The sequence below is a fragment of the Rhinoraja longicauda genome, chromosome 13, assembly GCF_053455715.1.
Source record: "Rhinoraja longicauda isolate Sanriku21f chromosome 13, sRhiLon1.1, whole genome shotgun sequence".
NCBI classification, from domain to species: Eukaryota; Metazoa; Chordata; class Chondrichthyes; order Rajiformes; family Arhynchobatidae; genus Rhinoraja; species Rhinoraja longicauda.
This window is the reverse complement of record NC_135965.1, coordinates 27504556-27520633: the sequence shown is the minus strand read 5'-3', so window position 1 is coordinate 27520633 and position 16078 is coordinate 27504556. Positions and strand designations below refer to the sequence as shown.

Here is a 16078-nt window from a genome sequence, read left to right as displayed (position 1 = left end):
CAAAAAGGCAGTTTAACCTTGATTTGTAATATTAAGTTCAAAGGCGACCTAACAGAAGTTTTAAAGTAAAAGAGGAATTTGATGGTGTAGATAAAGAAACCATGTCTCGAGTGGGAGAATTGAGAAACCAAGGGCATATCTGCCAACAGACAAGCTCAGGGACGTTAGCAAATATAGAAACATAGAAAAATAGGTGCAGGAGCAGGTTATTCGGCCCTTCGAGACAGCACCGCAATTCAGTATGATCATGGCTGATCATCTAAAATCAGTACCCTGTTCCTGCTTTTTCCCCATATCCCTTGATTCCTTTAGCCCCAAGAACTAAATCTAACTCAATATCTTCCGACAATCAGAAAAAACCTGCTTTGGCAATGGGAATTTGCACAATGAGCCTCCAAGTAGGAAAAGCGCTCGGTGACTGGCAGCGCAAACCCTCCAAGACAACAGGCAGGCAGCATGCACAACTTTCCGATTGTTTGACGCAATAGGGGGTCATTGCCAGCAAATTCATTGGAATAGGGCCAATTCCAAGGCAGCCAACCATTAAGTCAGAATGATCACAAAGGCATAATTCATTGTACATCTCATTATGTACTCACTGTGAACTCGCCTGTCACAGCATCGAACCCAACATGGATTGTATGTTCAAAGTCTGATGGAGGAGATATTTCTGGCCGTTCTTTTTCTCTCTTCTTATTCCCTGTAAAAACAAAGCAATTGTAGAGTAACTATTAAAGCAAGAGGAACACAATCAAAAGAATGTGTTTAAAAATAAAATATTTTGATAACAAAGTGGACAATTTCTCCGCTCTAGCGAAAGGCAGTCGTGCATCCTTCACAGGGAGGTTACCCAGACTGCTCCAGACAGTACAATAGGTATAACGGTCGTGATATTGATCTAGCAGGGTAGAAGTTGCTATTGAAAGTGCAAGTTCTTCCCTCCTCATCCACTCCCTTCAAGCAAGCCTAACACAATGAAATAAAAATTGGAATATTGAATATTTGACCAGTTGACCAAACATTTGAACGCTGATAGATCTTGACAAAATGATTGACCTTTTTTGTTTAAAGGTTAAACCCAATGACTGTTTAGTGCATAATTCGGTAGATTCCTTTGCTACTTCAAGAAACAAGCCAACACTGCAGATTTGGGTCAGACGGAACTGGGAGGTGCAATTCTAAACTATGTCCAAATATCTTCAGAAATTTTAACTGGTGTCAGCTTCTGTTTAACAGTGGGAAAAAGCTAAACACAAGCACATTACAAACCAAAGTGTTTAAATGCAGAACTGAGAGTTGTACAGTTGAAAGATTTACCCAACACTGCTACTATGATGCGCAAAAGCAGTAGACAGTACAGGAAACAATAAACACCACTAGCACTAAACCCAAAAGCCACCATAAACAATGCATTACAGATGACACTAGATTTCTCAACATACTTCCTACATATGTAAACTTATTACCATTTAATGTACTTGCATCCGATTCCTAAACCTTTTTGCGCCTTATCTACTTCATACATGGAGATACACGAGACTGCAAATGCTGCAACTTTAAGCAAAAAGCAAGGTGCTGGAAGTACTCCGCAAGACAGGCAACATCTGTGGACAGACGCCATTTTAGATCAGGACCTATCGGTAAGAAAGGTCTCGACACGAAAAATCATCCATCAATTCTCTCCACAGATGCTTTCCAACCCACAGAGTTCCTCTCGTCACTTTGGCTTTTGCTTCAATTCACACCCAATTGCCGTATCCCATATTCCATTGGCATATTTCCCCATGGGACACAGAAGTCACACCATGTCCCTCCATACCATTCTCACCCCAGTCTCACCATGTTGCATTGTCATGTTTTAGCACCCCACTCTACCTTTCTCTCCAGTATTTGAGAAAATTGACTTCAGCTTTGTCCGCTTCTGTTTCTCTTCAGGCACTGATGGCAGTGGTTTAGCATTATGGTTGGTCAACAGAGTGTCCTTATTGCTCATGCAGAAGCTTGTGCTGCTCACACGTACTGGAGGTGCAGGTGGTTTGTCTTCCAACTCTCCGTTGTTGGACATCATTCCAGATTACAAAACCCTGGTTAAAAAAGGAGACAATGTTGACATGAGAACGGCAATGCCAGAGGCAGAAGGTCAAAGGAAATTTTTTTTAAAATTGCATTAATTGTCTCAAAACACAAAGCACAAATTTGAATTACAGTAATCAGGAACAAATCTTTACTGTGAATACTTTAGCTCTACAATACACATCAAAAATGTCACAAGTTAAGCTACCAAAATCTGTTTAGAGCCAAGCGGAATAAAGCCCTCCCCTTTGGAACCTCTGCATTGTTCCTTCAATTCTTGACAATGTCTTCAAATAGATACAAAATAAAAATTTAGCGGGGCCAAAGTAAAAGGGCTTTCTACAATTTGACTAGTATCCTATTGCACCAAAAGGTTAACCCAAAATTCAGAGCAATGGTTGTAAACAAAATGTTAAAATCAGTATTAAATTTGAAACATGCAGTTCCTAATTTTCAGTCATTCCTAAAAGCAGGCACCCCAACTGCAACTGACATTTTCTCCCCAAAATGAAGCAACTGTCCAATTTTATTAATACATGTCCATCACAGATTTTCTGGCAACTGGTGGTCCGACACCTCCTTTAATCCAGACAAAACCACGAGAACGCACTCGGACTTCCCCCTGAAAATGTGGCGCCTAGACTGGGTGAGGTGATCGATTTCTACCTCATTGGGTCTTCCATGGCCAATCGGTGGGTCACATTTGCCCCATGGCCAGGGCTCTGGAACTACAGCTGGGGGCCTAGTTGCACCGTTCTTACCATTTCAGCTGCACCAAGTAATTTTGCTGAACTAAATATAAATGTCTGTAGACCTCTGAGAATTTTAATATTCTACATTACGACTCTGGCATCTTTTTATTATTCTGACTCGGCATACTTTTTTAAATGTCTTGGCTTGTTTATTTAAATCCAGAACCACGTGCAAATTGGCCAACATGCAGAGTGCACTGTTAAGTCTCCAGAGTTCGAATGGAGAATCTCACCCAGGAATTTTAGATTTTGCACAAGCTCTCAATCTCTGCTAATGGTAAACTAAATAAACATCTTTCTTAACTCGTATACAATCTCCAAGTTAATTTGCACAAATTAGTATTGTGACATCTGTTTCCCCATATATTGTAAAGAAGTTGCTTCTGCTTTAAACGTGAACATTCAAAATAACAGGAACACGCCAAATAGACTCTGCTCTGAATTTTAATTTGATTTAGCTACCTTCATGTCACTTTATTTGATGCTTCCTTAAAATCTATCAACCTGAAATGTTCCATTAAACATATTCCCAGCCCTCTTGCACTGTTTTTTTTATCCCAACCAACTCCAAGGTGCACTTTGAAATCATGCATGGATGATTGCGTTCTATTTTAAGATATTGATTTCTTCTTTGAGGTATGTTCTTTAAATAGCAGCATATTTCCTGGAAACTCACATCACCCTAGCTCCTATGGTCAGTGTGACACTGATCCAAAATACTTGGCCTCAGAGCAGGTGGCTGGCTGCATGTTAGAAGTGAATATGCATTTGCAAGAGTATCTTCATGAACACATGCCACTCATCACAGAAAGCATCAGTCTAGAGCCACAACCGTTACTCAAAATGCTTTGGAAACACCTGCCCAAGTCATGACCCCACACCAGGCTATGGTTTGAACTGTGAATGTGGATTCTTGTTCCTTCGAAGGGTTTATCAAGACTGATAATACTGGTCATGCAATTTGTTTCATTTGTTTGCCAAGTTGATGATGGCCTTCCTGCCAAGATCATTGACATTTACAACATTGTTGCGTGAACCAAAACAAATAGTTCATCTCTGGATATAGAGCCCGAGAGTTGCAAAGCACTGAAACAAGCCCAATTTGCCCTTGCAGACTACCATACCCACCAGTCTCAGAATAGAACAAATTATCTTTTAAAGTCCACAACCAAAAATCTCCAATAAAAAACTCCCAACCAGATTAATTCTAGTCATTTCCACAGAAACACAGTAGGTGATCAACTAATGAAAGGATGCAAGACGAGTTGTGTGCTCTATAAGGCGCTGGTCAGGCCGCATTTTGAGTACAGTGAGCAATTTTGGGCACCATATCTGAGGATGTGCTGGCTCTGGAGTGGGTCCAGAGGAGGTTTACAAGAATTATCCCAGGAATGAGTGGGTTAACATATGAAAGTTTGAGAGCACTGGGCCAGTACTCGCTGGAGTTTAGAAGGATGAGGTGGGACCCCATTGAAATTTACCAAACAGTGAAAGGCTTGGATAGAGTGGATGTGGAGAGGATGTTTCCACAAGTGGGAGAGTCTAGGACTATGTCATAGCCTCAGAATTAAAGGATGTTCTTTTAGGAAGGAGATGGCGAGGAAGTTCTTGAGTCAGAGGGTGGTGAATCTGTGGAATTATTTGCCACAGAAGGCTGTAGAGGCCATCAATGGATATTTTTAAGGCAGAGATAGAAAGATTCTTGATTTCGTACGGGTGTTAGGGGTTATAGCGACAAGGCAGGAGAATGGGGTTAGGAGGGAGAGATAGATCAGCCACAATTGAATGGCAGAGTAGACTTGATGGGCCCAATGACCTAATTCTGCTCCTATCACTTATGACCCAACATCTTCATTTTCTCAGCAAGATGAGAGCTGAAAGTGATTAGAATCGATCACCAGCAATAATTAAGCTGAACACATTTCCTGATAACTGGCACTGATATGGTGGACTGCAGTATTGTGGAGTAAAAGGACATTATCAACACCTGGTTGGAGCGTTAAACTGGTCAGCAGTTACTCATCACCAATGTGGGAGAATCAAAGGTTTAGGAAGATTCACCACCATTTTCTTAATGACAATTATCACTGGTTTCACAATCACACACCACTTCTTCCTGTGGAATTCTCTATGGAAGACATCATTTACCCACTGGTATCCAGCCCAACTCATTATGAACTGTTTATCATCAGGTATCACAAAATGCTGGAGTAACTCAGTGGGTCAGGTAGCATCTCTGGAGAGAAGGAATGGGTGACGTTTCGGGTCGAGACCCTTCGGACTCGGGTCAGAATCGTGAAACAGTGATCTGAAGATTGCTGCTCCATTACACAACAGCTTTAGAGGGAATCCACCACGTACTTCATACAAAGTTAGCCATATCCAAATTTCTTCAAGAAATGCTTCCACAGTGTAAACATTAAAATTGATCTGGAAAAATAGTAAATTGCACATGGTTTTGTCAAATTGGATGAAGAACCTATATTTAAGGTAAACACAAAATGTTGGAGTAACTCAGCGGGTCAGGCAGCATCTCGGGAGAGAAGGAATGGGTGACGTTTCGGGTTGAGACCCTTCTTCGGCCTGATGTCGGGGCTCACGTTGTCGACCTCCCCGTGGTGAGCCCTGTCAACTGACCTCAGTCAGGCAAATGACAACAAACAGAGACAGCAGAAGCAGAAGCAGCTTCATAACGTCTGCTGCCTCAAACGCAAGAAGAAGCCTGATGTCAGGGGAGGGGGCGGGACAAAGATAGAATGTAGTCGGAGACAGTAAGACTAGTGGGAGAACTGGGAAGGGGGAGGGAATAGAGAGGGAAAGCAAGGGCTATCTGAAGTTAGAGAACCTATATTTACACTGCAGACAGCTTTTATTACACAAATGGATGCAAGACTCGGATAAAATTTAAATTCCTGGATTTAGAACACTGTACAACATTGGAACATTTTGAAGTACTTTGCACACAAGAAGTACATTTAGAGTTTAGTCCTGGCAACCAACTTGTACATAGCAAGGTCAGAAGAACAACAAAAATGGGAACAGTTAATCCACTTCTCGGGCCACTGGCTCATGCATAAAAACTGATCAGGGAATATCTGAGCAACTACACTATTCTTTTTAGATGGTGCCATGGGGTTTTTCCTTAAACCCACTCAAGGAGATAGCTTTCATTTAATAGTGCAACAGTTTACTATAAATAGTGATGTACATAATACACACTGCATCATAAATTCAAGTGCAACCTTTCCCATCAAGTCTGCTCCCACATGCCTCTCATTGGTTATATATCTATGCTCACTACATCACCCAACAGCAGGCTTACTTTTTCATATTGCTTCTGCAGAATCTGTACCACATCCTTTAAATCATTGAACCTAAAGATCAGTTTGAGAGACTTACCAGAAAGTTAGAGGTACAAAAGGAAATAAAGCCACAGTCAGATAATCATCAACAACATTGCCTGTACGACCTAGTGGGGGGAATAGTCAAGAGAGTACCTTGAAACTGCTCAATAACAACATGTCTGATATCATAGCTCAACAACCCATTCTATCCCCATAGCTCTTAATTCCCTGTGTTTAAATATCCTTTTATTCTCAGTAATGCATTTAGTGAGCAATTGAATACTCAAATTCTCTAGCTTTGGTTGGCTATTAACTGTTTCATTCACTCCTATATGGCCGATTGTTCCTCTACCTAACTTAACCCTTCAGTTAAGAATTTCTCTCTATTGACTACACAATATTCCATGATTCTGCTTCTGCCATCCTTTGAGAAAGAGAGTTACAAAGCCTCATAACCCACAAAAATTGATTCATTTCAATACCAAGGTAGTTGAGGACAAGTATTACGCTGGTCCTCGGATGAAAATGTTAAATGGGGAGGAGGGATAATTACTAAAGGGTTAGGAAAAAACTGGAGAGTTGAGCTGACTCCACATTTAAAGATCAGCTAGTTAGAGCTGAGGATCGGCATGTTCCAGTCTTAGAATACAAGGATTACAAGGTTTGGAAATCTTGGATAACTAGAGATACAGCAAGTTCTGTCAAAAAGAAAGAGGAACATACGTAATGATTAGGAAGCTGAAATCAAACTGGGAACAAATAATATTAAACAAGCAGGAAATAACAAATGAGAAATTAGGAGGGCCAAAAGGGCCCATAAAAAGATATATATTAGAAACAAGAGGAAAGCTAGGGCAAGGACAGGACCACTGAAGGACAAAGGAGGAAATTTATGGCTGAAGCTAGAGGAAATATGCAAGATCCTAAATGTGCGCTTTGCATTCATATTCACCAAGGAGAAGGATGATGGTGAGATCAAGGAGGGGTATAATTGATATTCTAGGCCATGTTAGTATTATGAAGTTGGTGTTAAGTATCATGAAAAACATTATGGTAGATAAGTTCCCAGGGTCTGATATAATCTGTCCAAGGATACTCTGGGAGTAAAAGAATGAGATTGCTGGGACCTTGACAGAGATCTTTAGCCACAGACGAGGTGCCAGAAGACTAGAGAATAGCCAACATTGTTTCTTTAAGAGCAAAAAGGATCATCTGGGAAATTATAGGCTGGTGATCTGGCATATATAAGAGTTTGAACCGTATAGGGATATTCAGCGTTGTTATTTGGGGAATGCAGTCTCTCAAATATGATTAAGGTAAAGATTATTGGTAATGTAATAGATATTGTCTACAGGACCTCAAAGGATTTGACAAGTTCTCCCATAGCAGGCTGATCCAGGAGATTAAGTCCAAAGTACGTTGGGAAATCGGATACAAATTTGGCTTGGTCAAAGAAAACATAGGGGACTGGTACAGTGATATTTCTCTGACTAAACAATCTGTGATCAGTCATGTTTTGCCATGATCTTTGCTGGTTTGGATAAAAATGTAGATAGTCTAATTAGTCAGTTTGCAGAGTCGTCGAGAATTGGTGCAGTTGTGGATAAGGAGGAAAGCTGTCAATGGATACAGCAGAATATCATTCAGTTAGAAAGTTGAGAGAACAAATGGCAGATTAAGTTTTACCTAAACTCTAGTTATAAACCTAGCCCAACTAGCTTTTCCTCATAACCCAATCTGTGCATCCCAAGTACCAGTCCAGTCAAGTGTCTCTACTTGCTGTGTCTGTCTATATTCTTTCAAGGAATCTTGGTATCCTTCAACCAATTTACATCCATGCATTGTTATACAGTACATCATAAACTGCCAATTCATAAATGTTTGTGGCAATCCATCTGTAATACTTAGACAATTTTAGTGATCTATTCATTGCTTTTCCATTTCTCTCGACAGTCTGGGCACACCTTTCCTTGGCAGTTGTTTGATGTCAAGGATGAATTACTTCCACAATGATTTTGTGGCTTCTAAAGTTGGCTCTGCAGAATCTGCATTTCGACCAGAAGTGGGGCATTGTGCTTCGTTTAAAACAATGTGCACTCCTTGCACTTTGTGCCCGTCCTTCATGTGCTCCCATCTGGCAGTCTTTAAGTATTTAAGTGCTTCGCGGCCAGTTTGAATAGTCTTTAGCGGGGAGTTCTCATATTCTGGTGAGGATATTTTATTCCTCGAGGATTGGAGATGTTCTTTAAGAATATCTCTTAGGAATCTCCATCTTGGAGTGCTTGTTTGGAGGCTGGTGTCTGGCACATGGGCAATGTGCCCAGCATATGGCCAAGATGCCTTCATTGTTGGGATATTAGCTTCGTGATGACATCGCAATATCTGTTCTATCAGCAGATTTTGTAGAGGTAATGGTGGAGGTACTTTTCCAGTACTTTGTTGTTAAGGATCATGGCCTGCTTGGCTAATGTTAACAATACAGAATGACAACAAACTTGAGGATTGTCAAACTTGAACTTTTGATCCAGCCCATCCGAAAGGTCTCAACCCAAAAAGTCACCCGTCCATTTCCCTCTACAGTTGCTGCCTAGCCCAGCTGTTTCTCCAGCAGCTGGTATTGTACTCCATGTTCCAGCAGTCTACTGTGGTTCCTTCATTATTAGTCTCAGATAGAGTCAAAGACTTTTGCAAAATCAAGACCATGTACAGTTGCTAATATTGTTTTATAGATTTTTCTTGAACAATGAATGTTATGTTCATCGATAATACCGATGAGCAGAATCTACACTGCAAAACTGGAATGAGCTCTTTGGCTGCTGGGAGGAGGGAGTTAGGTGTTTTCTTGCAGCAGAGCTGCAGAATATTCTTTCCAAACACTTGCTGGTATGGGGCAATGCCCTAATTGGGGTTCATACCATGTTTTGAAAGAAGTGCGGAGTGTTCCTTCCGGTCTTAACAACATTGATGAGTTTGCCAATCCTGAATTCTTTCCAGGAAGGATGCGTGCATATTTGTACCATGGATATTCTTGACAGTATTATCATGGCTGGCAGATACCTCTTTCCATCCAACATCTGTTTTTTGGATTACAAGTTTTTTTGTTGGACCTCAGCTGATCCCCAGGTCTCTGTTTGCTCAAGGCTGTAGTAGAACTCGTCTGTTACTTCTGAAGTCAGGGCTCATTGGCTGTTGATAGTAGCATACCAGCTCTGAGATAAAGCGAGCTGGAAGGTCATAATACGTTTGTTTATTTCACAGGGCAAACCACAGAATCTAGATCAGCTAATATTGCATCAGAAAACACAAGGGCCATAGGAGGAACTCTTTGGCTTTGCCCTTTCAGAAGGTATGCAAGTCATCCATTTTTTAAATTTGACGGCTCCTGCTGCTGTGTTTTACTCGGGGTGGTAACATGGTTATCAAAATGGAAATTTTACAGGTTGTATTAGGATTCATTATTTGGAAAGGTTTATTTTGGGTTCTCTGCAAGTATCCCAACATTCCAGATCCCAAAACTTTATTTTGTAGACTAGACGATGCCAATGTGTAATTTCCATTATACGAGGATGATCAAATCTTGACAGATAGATGTTGGAGCTCCAAGGAGATCTAAGACATATCAAGACCAAACAATGACCAAATACTCGAATGAACACCAATATAATTCACTCACTCACACCCTGGCTACACAGATTGCTTGCATCTCCATCCAGTACATCCTGCCAAAAATCTCCAACCAGACAAATTCTCACGCAATGACCAAGCCTAGTCAAATTCTTCAAGAACAACCAGACATCTCTGCATGGAGAAATGAATTCTAAAAAGTCTGCTGTTGGGACTAGAGCTGTGGAGATAACAATACATTTTCATTTAACTTCACCTTCAATTTAAAATTATAATGTGGCCAATTATCAAAACTGTGGTGCTTCCAAAATTAGTGGATCTTCCAAAATCAAAACTTGCCAACAAAGACAGAGAGGAACTTTTGACCAGCAGACTCTGCCACAGATTGGGCAGGTACATGGGGAGCATGGGAGGTGGTGTGTGCCTTGCAGTTTCTGCTCAGCTGCTGTCGATTCTCACCGACAACACAAATGCTACTCTATTTTAAGTAGTCATGGGCCACGGATTTCTATGAGGTGGGTGGGGATTGTTCCACTTGTTCCAAGGAGACTTGAGAGAAGAGAATTCTTGAATCATTTCTTCAGTTCTCCTGTAACCCCTTATTGCGATGGAGCTCAGAATAGAATGCCTGCTTTGAGGTGCCCAGTGTGGAACATGCCCAACTCATCCGGTAATTAGATCCATGACTGAGGATACTGGCCTGGCAGAAGGCACTGTTGTTGATTTGGTTATCTTGCTGGTAGATTTGGAGAATTCTGGAGTATGCCTTTCAAATATCCAAACACCAACAACAGAAGGAAACAACTTTAAGATGTCAGCACAGAACTGACAATTATCCTTCAGTCAGTCACATTCTACACCAAGGCAGTCGTATATTACAATGATGATCCTGCTACTTAGCAGTCATTAACTTATGGTTTGCTATTTCTTTAAGCAAGTTATTTTTTAATTACCTAATCTTTTCTCTGATGCAAGTGCCCACATTATAAATTTCACACTTCAACTTGACTCAAGGAAATGATTTTGATGACATCATCCAAGTATTGACTATGCAGGTACTATCTTTCGTTGTAGTTCCTAAATATCCAGCATTGCTTAGTAACACCTCTTATAACACCAATCAGAAAGACTCTCAGTGAAACTCTGCCTGTAAAGGAATCCATTCCTTAAATGGTATCTTGAATATTCATTGACAGAATTTAAAAAACTCTCAAGATTCATTCTCTGAAACTTTTCTGGTGTTTAGTACATTTATTGATGTTTATCAGCCCACCCCGAAGGGGAAAAATGAAGGAATCTCAAGGCAATGAGATAAAACAAGCTTTAATCTTCGTCATCCCCAAAGAGAAAACCTATCCATAGACATCAACAGTCTTCTCCACCAACACCAGACCCCGAGTAAAAGTATTCTCCATTTACCATGCTCCATCCACCATTCATAACGAGAGGATTTCAGTATAGGAATAAAGAGGTTCTTCTGCAGTTGTGTAGGACCCTGGTAAGACCACATCTGGAGTATTGTGTACAGTTTTGGTCTCCTAATTTGAGGATGGACATCCTTGTAATTGAGGCAGTGCAGCATAGGTTCACGAGATTGATCCCTGGGATGGCGGGACTGTCATATGAGGAAAGATTGAAAAGACTAGGCTTGCATTCACTGGAGTTTAGAAGGATGAGAGGGGATCTTATAGAGACATTAAATTATAAAAGGACTGGACAAGCTAGATGCAGGAAAAATGTTCCTAATGTTGGGAGAGTCCAGAACCAGGGGCCACACAGTCTAAGAATAAAGGGGTGGTCATTTAAAACTGAAGTGAGAAGGAACTTTTTCACTCAGAGTTGTGAATTTGTGGAATTCTCTGCCACAGAGGGCAGTGGAGGCCAAATCACTGGATGAATTTAAGAGAGGGTTAGATAGAGCTCTAGGGGCTAGTGGAATCAATGGATATGGGGAGAAGTTGGACATAGGTTACTGATTGTGGATGATCAGCCATGATCACAGTGAATGGCGGTGCTGGCTTGAAGGGCCGAATGGCCTCCGCCTGCACCTATTTTCTATGTTTCTATTCACTTTTTTGTCTGCTTTATTGTCTAATTTTAAGTACAAGAAGAAATGGCAAGTTTACAAAAACCGGGACCCTAGCTACACCGAGATTGGATAGGCCGAACTTGTTTTCCTTGGCATGAAGGAGACCAACGGGTGATCAGTCTGAAGAAGGGTCTCAACCCGAAACATCACCCATTCCTTCTCTCCTGAGATGCTGCCTGACCTGCTGAGTTACTCCAGCATTTTGTGAATAAATACCGGTGATCTGGTAGCGATAGATAAAGTAAATGGCAATATATAGGGTAGATTCCCCCCCCCCAATGAATGGTAGGGAGATCAAAAACAAGAGGACTAAGATCAAGTTTTAAAGGGCATCTGAGGGATACGTTTTTCTTTACACAGAGAGTGGTTGATATCTAGACTCACTGTCAGAGGGGAATCCAGTATAATAAATACATTTCAGAAACATTTAGACAGATATTTAAATAGCCAAGGCAGAAAAGGACACAAACCTAATGAAGGCAAATGTGATGGGCATAGATTTACACTGCGTGGAAACAGGCCCTTCGGTCCAACCAGCCCACGCTGGCCAACATGCCCCATCTACACTAGCCCCACCTGATTGGGACTTGCCCATATCCCTCCAAACCTATCCGATGCATGTACCCATCAAAATGTTTTTAAACATTATGATAGTACCTGCCTCAACTACCTCCTCTGGCAGCTCATTCCATATACCTACCTCCCTCTGTGTAAAAATAGTTGCTCTTTGGGTTCCTATTAAATCTTTCGCCCTTGTTTTAAATCTATGCCCTCTAGTTGTTGATTCCCCAACTCTGGGTAAAAGATTGTGCATTTACCCTATCTATTCTTCTCATGATCTTATACACCTCTTTAAGATCATCCTTCATCCTCATGCACTCCAAGGAATAAAGTCCTAGCCTGGCCAACCTCTCAATAGCTCAGGCCCTCGAGTCCTGGCAACATCCTCATAAATATTCCCTGCACCCTTTCCAGCCTAACAACATATTTCCTAGAATAGGGTGACCACAACCGAACACACCACTAAATGTGGCCTCACTAATGTTGTGTGCAACTACAGCATGATCTCCCAACCTCCATACTAAATACTCTGACTGATGAAGGCCTGGTGGACAATAAGCCCCATTTCTGTGCTGTACAAATATGACTGAAAGTGCAAGTCAATATGCAGAATGCCACTTTGTGCCCGAGAGAATCTAAGTGGGAATTAAGTGGAGAGTCATGTTTGCCGACAGAACAGACATTCAGCTAAGCACCTCCCAAATCTATATTTTGTCTACATGATAATTTAGAGCTGACACAAGTGTAGAGTGACGACAGTGTGCCACACAGGAAATGCACAGAAGGTATAAAGGAAATGTATGCAAGAAATAAGACTTTCATAGCGTGCTTTTGGTCCATCTACGTAATCCTATTCACCAGCATTGTGTGTATCCTTGTAGGCCATGCCTATTTAAGTGTCAGTCTAAATTTCTCTTAAACATAATTGTAAATACACATCCATCAGCTGTACAAGATGTAATTTTTTATTTTCAAGCTAGAATACAGATCTCAACAGTACTTTTGTTAGATCATTTTAATAATCAAACTATTGTACTGGAAAACTGGCTAATCACAAGCACTATAAAGCATCAGTATATCACACTCAAGAGTGCACTGTTTCGGGATTGTCCGATAAAAGCGAGCAATGACAAGATTAATTAACAGAGACCAATCAGTACTATTCAGCACTTTGCTAGTGAAGTAACACTAACATTTGGCTGTTGGCTGCTTCACCAGTTGCAGCCAATGACGCTCATGATGACCCTAAAAAGTAATTTTATTCCAGATACCAAAATGGCACAGCTGGTGGAACTGCTGCCCCCCAGCACCAGGGACCCTGACCCCGGGTGCTGACTGCGTGGGTTTTCTCCAGGTGTTCTGATTTTCTTTCCTATCCCCAAAACATGTGGGTTTGTAGGTTCATGGCTTCTATAAAATTCCCCTAATGTGTTGGGAGTGGATGAGAAATTGGGAAAATGAGAACCTGTGTGAATGGGTGATGAAAGGCTAGCGTGGACTCTGTAGGCTGAAAGGCCCATTTTCATGCTTTATCTTCAAACTGAACATGACCTTCAACGCTGACTGGCTTCTTCATTCTCATGGCTGTCACTATATCTACTGGAACTTTTAACATTTTAGTCTAATTCTCTGTCAATCCCACAATGATTAAGTGAGGAAACTGCTAGCTGAGAGAACTAACATTAGTGAATTTTAAATTTCACCCATCTTTCTGTACTATTGATTCATGTCTGTGACACCCCCCTGTATTTGCAATTGCCATATGGTACCCAAGTGTCCAGCACATCATCTTACAATGAAAACTTACCACGCTGAATTCATGAACACATCAAACCATAAAGTGCCAGATGCTGAATATCTACCATATCCCTTAAAATGCAGGTCAAAGAGAAGCCTCATCTTGGAATAAACATTGGTGCCATGCATATTCTCCAAAAATATATATATCCCAATCTGATGGGAATGTAAACATCAGGACACATATTTGCAAATGGCAATTCCCTATGTTACCATGGAAGTGATAAGAACGGGAAGACAACTGGAACACTCAACTATTTCATAAATCTCCCTTAAGCACACTGTTGGAGTCATCCCCAAGTCCGTGCACCTCACTTTAGCTTAAATGGGCGCAGGGTCCATGTTGAAATAACTACTACCAAACACATACGAAACAAATGAAAGTGGATAAGAACAAAGCAATTCTTTGCTTAATTATGTTGCACTAAATTTGCATTGCTTGGAAGCACAGTTGGATTTCAATTTCCTAGCCAATGAAAAAAATCTACTTTTCACTCCCTTCATTGTGTAATTTATCAAAAAAACTCCTCTTCAAATGTTTTATTGCACACTTTCCTGTTAAAACACAACAATGATTTACCTCACTAGAAGAGTTGCATACATTTTTTTGTACATAGCATAATTAGAAATTTTCCATACCAAGCAAAACATCAAAAGCATCTGGGCAAAAATAAAATACACTTTCCAAACTGGCTCATATCTTAAGAGCAAAACTATGGTCTCTCACAAATTACTTGTCTATTCCCTGATCACTGCAAGCACAGTAATCTCACTTATAATCGGAATCAGGGTAATGCACCACAGACAGGAACTTCAGCCACTCAGTCTCGGCACCAAAGACCACGTAAGCTAATATCGTACCCTAAGCCATGTTTTTCTCCACGCAGTCCAACATCTTCTCCCAGATTCTGTCCCACAGCTTTCGTAATTTGTTAGAGCCAATTAACCTATAATTTGATACATGGGAGGAAACCCAAGCAGTCACTGAGAGAATTTGCAAACACCCAACAGAAAGCACCAGAAAGTAGGATTGAACCAATGTACTTTCCTATTGTTCAAATATACTCAAGCATGGCTAAATAAGGCAAGTACTCTTAAAATATGAAACCAGACAAGTCAAGTCAAGTCAAGTCAATTTATTTGTATAGCACATTTAAAAACAACCCACGTTGACCAAAGTGCTGCACATCTGACCAGGAAAAAAAAAAGAAACATACAGTGGCAGGCAGCCAAACACAACGGCGCGGCCATCTTGAACAAAATGTTAATTCAATCACCCACAGTCCAACAATAAAAGCACTAAACAGGCACCCAAAATTACCCAACCCCAAAAACCCCCCAAAATAGACAGACCCTCTAAAGGCCTGAACAACAGGAACACTATCTAGAAAATCATAATAAATTATCAGAATTTGAACCATTTTGAAATATTTCATGACAAGGCTCTTTATAGATACCAAATCAACTAAATAGTAGTCGTAATAGACTAAATGCAAAGTTAGTCATCCCAGACTTTTTGCTGATGACACGAGAGCAAACAGCATTCCTACGTATTTCAGATTGTGCCGACACCACTGCTACTAACTGTTAATCAAACACATGCTACTCAGAGACCTAACCACATCTGAAGGTGCGCTTTCCTGTCAGTTACTGAACAGAAGCAGAGAGGAAGCAGCCAATCAGGGTCACATCGAATTCAATGGATTCAAAACAAGCCTTTTTTGGTGTTGACAGTATCATGATATCCAATTGTAATAACCACACATTCACATTTCAGCAAGTTTCAAACTGATTAGTCACCAAAAACTAAGAAATACGCACTCGTGGTAGTGTGGTAT

The 16078-nt window shown here is 40.8% G+C and overlaps 1 protein-coding gene across 1 annotated transcript in view; it reads right to left on the bottom strand.

The window, feature by feature from the left end:
* LOC144599590 (serine/threonine-protein kinase PAK 2-like) overlaps window positions 1–16078 on the bottom strand; it is a 47095-nt gene that overhangs the window by 13727 nt on the left and 17290 nt on the right. The window contains exons 2-3 of the mRNA XM_078410657.1: window positions 1876–2084; window positions 600–700 (exon numbers count right to left, since the gene is read on the bottom strand). Coding sequence (XP_078266783.1) covers window positions 600–700; window positions 1876–2068 — 294 coding nt within the window. The 5' untranslated portion in view covers window positions 2069–2084. The remainder of the gene's footprint in view (window positions 1–599; window positions 701–1875; window positions 2085–16078) is intronic.